Below are 8858 nucleotides of genomic sequence, written 5' to 3' on the forward strand. Positions count from 1 at the left end.
AAGCCCTCCAGTGTTATTTCTTGCAGTATTACAACTACTGCACCCATGCAAAAAGCGGAACAAAATATCTTGACATGTGGAAGCAGCAGTGAGAACTCTCCATCTCCTCTCTGGGCCATCCCTTAGGGGGACAGCTCCTGGGATAAGAAAGGAAACCAAACGTGTTGTGCCCTAACTTCTGCCATTTACAACTTCTCAATGACCAGCAGACTGCATATAAAGACCTTTCTGAGTCACCTGGAATCTCCTGCTATTATTTAAGCCAGAACTACTAAAGAACCCCAAAATAACCAAGCGAACAAAAAGAAGCTGAGGAAAAGTCTCTTTAAATAATGTATTTCAAATTAACACATCACAGAAAGATGTAAGCAAAGAGCAAAACTTCCTATCAGAAACACATTTATGACAGTATGACACAAACTAATTATGTATGTACATCTGGATTGATAGCTGCATTTGCAAGTGTCATTCATTTTATGCTGAATTTATTCAAAAAATAAAAAAAGTCCTCTACCAAGGGTCTAGACTTTATCCTGTCACAAAACCCATGTTGCAGGAGCCCCAACAAAAATAATCACTTCAAATTTTTACCAGTGTGTCCAAACAGAATTTAGCACAAATACATTATTTTTTTTTTCATCTATTTAAACTGAAAAAATGGAGCTGCAACAGTTTAGATTTTTTAGCCCAAAGTGGATTATACAAAGATTTTCATCAAAGATTTTTTACAAGACTAGCATTAATAGTTATATCTTATTACTAAGGTAAGCTTTCTTCAAAGAACTGTATGATTGGAATCTCTTCCTGATACATAGTGACATGCTATTTGCTGGCTGCAGTGTGGAGAGTCAAAATGAAAACAAAAATACAAACAAGCTTTTTTTTTTTTTTTTTATCTTGTCTTTATTGATTTAGACTTCAGAGCTACAGCCAAAAATAGTGCATCTGTAGAAAATTATCAAACACTCTATCAATACAGCATCATGGCATGTTTAGAATTGTAAGCACTTGACAAGTCGCAAAGGGAACATCCAATCTAGTATTTGGCAGTGCAACCCATGCACAGGGAATACAGGGAGAAGGATTCTTTCTCCTCCAAAAAAGAAACACTTCTGAACAGGAACAAAAAGCTTTTGTTCAAAATAAGAATTCCAGTTAGCACAGAAGACTCATTGGCTCACTCAAGACATCATCGTACAGTGCTGGAAACTTTGTGTGGAATGTCAAAGGACACTCAGAAGCTACAGCTCTGCTACAGGAGCCACGCTGTCTTCAGGACTTTGTAGGCCATGGAGAAGGTCACTGAGTAGCCAACTGCCCAAGACAAACCTCTGCCAGGCTGGGGAAGAGGGATCAAGTATGCAAAAGTGTGGAAGATCCTAGCCCCTGTGAAGATCCTGAAGTGCAGCAGGGCTGTGGACAGCTCAGGGCCACTCAGAGCATACAGCAGTCCAATGCCAACAAACGGGACAATATTTTCCAGGTCATTCAGGTGACCTCTGGAAAAAGAAGCAGAGTTATTTTAAAGTGTTGTATTTTGTTGAATAAACCACTTCAAACCTCATCATTCTTCAGTATCTTCAGAGCACGTGACTACTCAACAACTCTCGACTTCCTCTGCAGAGGGGACCTGATTCAGTCACTGAAACAATTTTGGAATGTTCACCTGACATCACTCTCATCTCTCCTGCTGCACCCCACTTTTTTAAGCTTCTGTTCTTCTGTATGAAAGGTATCAGTTCTTCCCCAGGATCTTAGTAATACTAAGGATTTACAAGAGGTGTCTGAGTGCACCTTGCGTGTGCAAGAATGCAAAGTCAGGGAAGAAAAGACGTAGCTGTTTTCTTGGAGCCTCTCTCAATTAACATCAATTAACTGGAGGGCTGTGACTGAAGCTACTGCAATTCATGACCTAATCCCATAAATCCAGTTTGGGATGACCATAAAAGAAAATATGAAAAATCCTACATAGGAACTGCTATGTTCATCAAATGTTCATGAAGTCCCATCATCTTGAAGAAGGTTATTTTTGAACATCTAACAGGTGTGACAGTTACGCTTTTCATTCATTTTCTTCACTTTGAGCACTAAAATAGCTGAAAAAATGTTTGAAATTTTGAAACCATAATTTACTAAAAATGGGTTGAGACTGAACTCCAGATCTTGAAGTGTTCTTTCACACTCTTTCCTAAATCTTCCCAGCTCCCTTCACCTCTTTATATAAATTATACTTTCAGCCCAATTTACCGATTGAAACAGTGTCTAAGCTTTACTAATGATGTCAAATTTCAGAGCCAACTGGAATCAGGTCATGGTACTGTCTTGCAGCTGCTTTTAGAATATATTTATAATTACAAGGAAGCAAATACCTCCAGATTTTTTATTCTCATTCCCCATAAAAGTACACTGAAGAAAGTAATCTTTTTTCTTGAAAAAAAATCTATTTTTCCCCCATAAACTAAACACATTCCAGCATATATACAGAAGAGAAGCCATGCTAAATTTATGTGGCATTATCTGTTGCCATGAAGCTTGCAGAAGAAAATAAATTAAACTTCCACTAAGAACCACAGTTGGAAGGAAAACATGGATGCTGCAACACCAACAGTGCAACTAGAACCAAGCTTACTTACTAGGTTTGGGGATGTCTGAAAAACTCTACAAAGCAGCAAAACAGAATTTGAAAATTTAGTATTTGAAAAATCCATTCTGTGAAAATTACTGAGGTGGCTACCACAACAATTTGAGTTAAATGGATCATAGACTTAGCCTCAACTTAGTTGGCCGCTCACAATTTAAAAGAAAGGAACTGCCCCTCACCATGAAAGTTTACACTTTTATGTAACACCCATGGAATTAAGCAACAACTTCCCTGAACTACTCAGGGGCAGAAATGGAAAGAGCAGAACATCTTTACAGCCCACTTAGGTTCTTCTTTCTGAGATTTTAATCCATAAGAGACATACAGAAATATGCTTTGTGAAACAACAGCCATTATTTGCAAGGTTGCAGTGTTCTTAAAACAGCACTGGTATATATTTTCAAGATCTTCCCTAATGGAGGTTTAAATGAAGAGCTGACTGACATTCAAGTTGTTGGTATAAAAATAAACTTAGCTTCATCAAGGAAGCATGGAAGGTATTCAATTAAAGCTTTCCTTATTAGCACAAGTGTATCAAACAGCATCCTGAAATTTAGGACTTTGGAAACAGAAAATTTTGCCATGAGCTACACCAACTTATGCTTATATTTTACAGTGTTCTCACCACTTTGCCCATGCAGACAGGACACTACCCAAGAGACAGCTATTATAACCAGACAGCGGCTTATTGGTTTTAGCATGCACACTGACCATTGGGATGTGGAATGGTTTGTTCATTTAAACTAATTAATGTATTAACTGCTACATAAAGCACCATAAAACACACACAGGCTTGACAGAGAATGGGGTGAAACCAATTCCTTGATTTAATACTATTCTGTTATTTAAAATAACTTCTTCAGGTTCCTGTGTATTACCTGCGTACACGTTCAACATCTGGATCAGTCCTCAGGAATTTCTTAGCACTCTCCCCTTTTCCAAATGCTTCTGTATCTTCTGGGTTGACAAATGCCTGTTTCAAACACAGGAACACAAGTGACATTAGCAGCCAAAATGTTTTATCCAGTCAAGGCAGACTGCTATAAAGGTCACTCTTTTTACCTCAATACCTCACTTAACTTACCTGAAGTTAAAAGCACAGTGTATTATACAATGTTTGCTGCATTACTGCTTTCTTGAGCCCAGCCTGTACATTTGTGTGCTGACAAATTAATGCAATGCAATTTATGCACTTAGACAAAACCTTGTGAGATGGACAAGCCTGCAGTAAAGCCAGCAGGCTGACAGAACATCGGCACCTACAAGGTGGGAGCTCTCAAGTCTCTTTTTCACCATTCCTGACAAATTATCTGAAAGTGCTTTTGGATCCCTTCTTTCTGCAGAAGTATACAGAGCAATAGCCTTATTCCCATTATCATTTATGACCAAGGAAGTGTGTCCCTTTCCTCTTAGGTACAAATTCTTACACTTACATGATCCATTATTACCTCAAAACACTGCAAGACACTATTTGAAAACATTTAATTCAGGCAGTGCAGACTGCAGTCAATTTCTCCCTGCTGACACACATGTAGTTACATATGCATTGTGTGGACTGCACAGGCTATGCAGATATAAGTCAAGAAAATATTCTGATTTTACAAGAGCTATGTGATTGCTTTCCAGGGCAGCCTTGATCCCTATTTGTGAAATATCCTCAGCCTCAGAATTCTAGATTTGTGTTAACAGTGTATCAGCAACATTTTACATTCTCTTGCTTCACTCCTTTCCCATTTTTCACTTTCAAGACTTTTTTAATATTTAATAGAAAATTAAAATTACTTCACTATTTTTCCCTGTTTGTAATATTACTAACACAATGAAACCAAACTCTGCAGATTACTGAGGGCCCATCCTATTGTCATCTGCATCCACCTGGAGCAGTTCAGCTGGGTTCTCCTGCAACAAGCAGGAACAAAAAACAGCATTTCAACCAAAGGACTACACCAAAATCCTTGAAGCACAGACCATCTTGCAGAAGCAGAACGCACAAAAACAGCCATATGAGGCACAGTCAGAGCTCCTTCAGCCCAGGACTAAGTGTTTCCTACAGAGGCCATGAGAAGATGCCTAGAGAAGACCAAGAACAGGGCAAACACAACACATCTCCCATGAGCACTTTCTTCTAAAGTAAATGCAGCTTCTACATTATTTAGTAAACCTCAGTGAATCTTTCATATTATTATCTAGCACAAATATCAAGCCACAATATTTTCAAATAAACACAAATATTTTCAAATGTTTTCAGATATTTTCGAATTTGAAAATCCAATTTGCAGCCTCCCTCTCACTCTAGAAAAACAAGGTTTTTCTAGACTTCTTCCTATAATAATTAGGGAATGCAAAAAACTTTTGAATTATTGGATGAAAGGGCTATAGATGAATAAAAATCTAACCTCTCTTCTGACCCTACCAGTTAAGTTGTTCATGCAATATGGCTCCATATCACACTTTTAGTTCTTTATAAATTGGATACCCTGGACATGAGCTTTCTGCAGAAGGCAATGGAAATTACAGTTATGAAAAACTCTTATTTAAAAATAACAGAACTGTTTTAGAAGAGTAGGGTAAGTCAAATTCAAGTATAATTTAGTCTCATAATTATCTTGTAATTAGGTTGAAAACATCATCCAATTGAGACCACCAAACTCAGAATCTCTCCAGAACAGGGAGGAGGAAGAAAATGAACAGCAGCAGTATTTGGAAGCTGAAAAAAGACATAGCTGTGATATCTCTGTATTTCAATACAAATGTCAGTCTGTTCTCCCAGCCAGTATTTCCAAAAGATTACCTTCCTTGTGATCCTGAAGTATGCTGTTATCAGACTCATTAGCATCATTTTTAGAAGAACAATGGCTGTGTAAGTAGCAAAAGCCCTGAAGACTTCATTGTCAATTAGCTGGGTCGATTTGGCCATTTCTCTCCTTCTCACTGATGACCTCTAAAAAACATTAAAGTTAGTTAAAGCTAACATCATTGCAATCCAAAGTTCTGACAACAACACTGTGTTAATAGCCTTGTTTTTTAGCATCACTGCAATAAAAACATCATTTTGCCACTGTGCAAAGTTTCTTTTTAAATAATTTTCTAAATTTTCTACCATTTTTTTCCACAAAAGCATAATATAATACCTTAAGATGATAAATTATAGTATTTTGCTTCCATTATAAGTGCTTATTAAACTGTCAAAGTACAAATTACCAAAATATTTAATGTAATTGCACAAACAACACTTAGTCACAGAAATTAGTACTCTTTTGAAATAACACAAGGACTTAGACCAACTTTAGACCAGTTCATTTGAATTAGCAAATTTCCCTAAGCAGTTACCAGGATAGAAGGAGTATGTGACAATACTATGAACTGTGAAATGTAAAGAGGAAAATTAGTATTGCCTACCCTTTTTGTGTGCAAAAATGACACAATTATAATTGCACTTCAGCTTTCAAACTAACTAGTATCTTCCTACCCAGCAGTAACTTGTGATCAAACCGAGCTGAACATGCATTTTTCCCCTTTGAGACCTTGTTCTTAAAAATTGCTTTTAGCATGACTCACGGGCAAAGATTAAGTTGTAATGACAAAAAGGAGAGAACTATTTCTGCTTTTACCATGGGAGGTTTAAACTAATGAAGTCTCTTTCCAATGAGACCATACCAAATCCTATGGAGGCAATACCTTTTATGTTGATACCAGAAAGTTAAGAGGTGCTGAGGAGTGAATGCAGTTGAAAAAAAAGCACATCCCCGTGCACATTCAGTTTTTGCCCTGCACAACTCAGGCTTTTGCCTCACCAAGAGTTTCAACCACGCATTTAGTGACTAGGAATCCATACAACTAGGATGTCTTAGCTCCACTAGAGACCAAAATGAATGAATTTTTTTGTTACAGCTTACTTCCTGTGATAGAATTTTAATGATAGTCATGAAAATGTTAATACTCACTTGATTACAGTTTTAACAACCTCTCATCTGGCTTTCAGCACAGCCAGATATTGCCAAACAAGAGGAACTTGATGAGCAAAGAGCACTATGGAAGACTTGCTCTAAAGGCAAGTCCTCGGTGAGGAAGTGGGAGCAGCTGTTTGCCCAGCGAAAACAAAGCTCGCCTTGCCTGGACCTGCCGTGGAGATGGGATTCTGCTCCCTCTTTTATCCTTTCTAAAACAGTGCTTGGGTCACTGGACCTAGCACAGGGTCTGTGGGAAATTAATTAAATGTAACGCTGCCTCCTCTCTCATTACAGTCCAGTGCCCAAGACAGACAGCGACTTGGAGAAGACTCTTCTCACAAATGGACAGTAACTGCTCCTATTCATTTTAACAGTCTTGTAAACATAACAGAACTGTCCTGCTAGTCTTAACTTTGTATCAAAGCAAAAAGCCCCGCCACATTTTCCCATTTTCCCTCGCTGCCCTCCGAGCTCCGGGAGCGCCCAGGACCTGCCCTCAGCACAAAATGGAAGGGCGCCCAAAAACTCGGCACTTCAGCACCAGCAGAAACCGCACAAACACACCCCAAGTACGTAACAGCACGGGGTTTTACGGGGTATGCTCATTACGGTTACAAACAGCTCGAGATGCGTGAGTGATAGTAGTAATAATAATAATAACAATAATAATAATAATACGTCTCCGCAACTCCGCTCGGAGCAGCGGCCGGGCTCAGACCCTCCCGCCGCCCCCGCCACGCGTGTCCCGGCACCGCGGGCCCACAGGGGGGTTCACTTGTCTGTGCGTGTTTCAAACGCCACTTCTCCGAGCGCCGTGTTCTCCAAGCGCAGGCTCCGCTCCCAATCCAGCCGCAGGTTCCCGGCCCGGCCCCGCGGGAGATGCCGCCTGCCCGGGTCCCCCCGCGGTGGGTCTGGCTCCCGCCGTGCCCGCACCTCGGCCGTGCCCGCACCTCGGCCGTGCCCGCCGCGATCCCGGCCCCGCTGCGCCCCGGCGGCCTCCGCGCCTCGGCCCGGCCCGACCCCGCCTCGCCCGCCGGCCGCGGGGGCGGGACCCGCCCGGGCCGCCCTCGCGGAGCCCCGCGGGAGCGCCGGTCAGGCCCGGAGTCCGCAAAGCTGGGAGAGAGAGAGGGGGAGGTGTGAAAAGGAGCGAGGAAAAGCTCTGCTGTCTCAACACCCTTGGACAGCAAAGGCTGTGGCCCGCTCTTAGTGATAGCCAATTCCCAAGAGGGCTCAAAGCTCGCCTAAAAGTCTCAGGGTTTGTGCCCTCCCTTCTTCTTGTGAAAAATGTATATTAAATTATTGGCTCTTCGCAAATATTAAACGGAATGCTATATATGTAATGTTGTATTAACCTTTTTTAAGATACAGTTTTGGGTTGTAACATAATGTTAAAATAGAAACTACGCGGTGTAAGATATTTAACTAGCTCAGGAAAGGAATGAGAATAGTCAAGAAATTCTTCACACAGAGATAACAGCAACGAGACACCTAAGAGTTACTGCCTCCTTATCAGAAATGACAAACATTCTTCCATCTCCTTTCCGTCTTTAAGGAGCCACTAAGATTAAGGGAAAGAAGTTGACAATAACCAGAGAACACCCTTTGAAAAGAATTTTTTGCATCATGTATGACATATATGAATATGCAACAAGCTACTGCTTTAAGGGTTTATCCTTTGTTAGGGTGTGTGCTTTCAGGGATTCATTGCCCTAGGAAGGCACCGGGACAGTCCATATTTCTTTGTTTTATATTGTCCTAACTCTGATTCTCCAAATTCTTATTACTCTATTTTTATAACTATTTTATTACTATTAAACTTTAAAAAATTTTAAACAAGTGATTGGCATTTTTCACATTCTGATGGGCTTTAACTTTTACCAAAGGGCAAGAAAATTAAACTTGTATTGCCAAGCTGCTTGTATTGCCAAGCCATCAGCACTGTTGCAATAGATATGCATCATGTTGTTTTGCAAAGTGAACCAGAAAACTCAGGAACTTAGCAGCTGGCCACAGACTGCTCCTACCAGTGTGGCACAATGTGATGGACAGAGGGAACCTGGTGTCTGAGCTTCCCAGTGGTTCTTCAGAGAGAATTATGCTATCCCCACAGCACTCCTCTTCAACAGGAGCAATGCTTGACTAAGCAAGACTGAAAAAAATAGATACAAATGTACTCAGAAAGGGTTCAAAACTAATCCTAAAGATGTGTACACAGTATGAAAGGGATACAATTTTTAATGCTACATTCTTATGGAGAAATCTCTACT

The 8858-nt window shown here is 40.3% G+C and overlaps 1 protein-coding gene across 4 annotated transcripts; it reads right to left on the reverse strand.

Annotated features, from left to right (window-relative positions):
• Positions 1 to 310: 310 nt before the first annotated feature.
• On the reverse strand, positions 311 to 7618 carry MGST1 (microsomal glutathione S-transferase 1). Of its 4 annotated transcripts, none has more exons than XM_021535154.3 (4): positions 7542 to 7618; positions 5433 to 5582; positions 3520 to 3614; positions 311 to 1499 (listed from the first exon to the last, which is right to left on the reverse strand). In XM_021535154.3, the coding sequence occupies exons 2-4, from the start codon at positions 5556 to 5558 to the stop codon at positions 1253 to 1255; spliced, it is 468 nt and encodes a 155-aa protein (XP_021390829.1). In that variant the 5' UTR covers positions 5559 to 5582; positions 7542 to 7618; the 3' UTR covers positions 311 to 1252. The 4 variants fall into 4 exon arrangements, with proteins under 4 accessions (XP_021390829.1, XP_021390828.1, XP_021390833.1 ...); XM_021535153.3 differs by having other exon boundaries at positions 7525 to 7606; XM_021535158.3 differs by lacking the exon at positions 7542 to 7618 and adding an exon at positions 7367 to 7518.
• Between the last annotated feature and the right edge of the window lie 1240 nt (positions 7619 to 8858).

This window comes from Lonchura striata, chromosome 5, assembly GCF_046129695.1.
Source record: "Lonchura striata isolate bLonStr1 chromosome 5, bLonStr1.mat, whole genome shotgun sequence".
Lineage (NCBI taxonomy): Eukaryota > Metazoa > Chordata > Aves > Passeriformes > Estrildidae > Lonchura > Lonchura striata.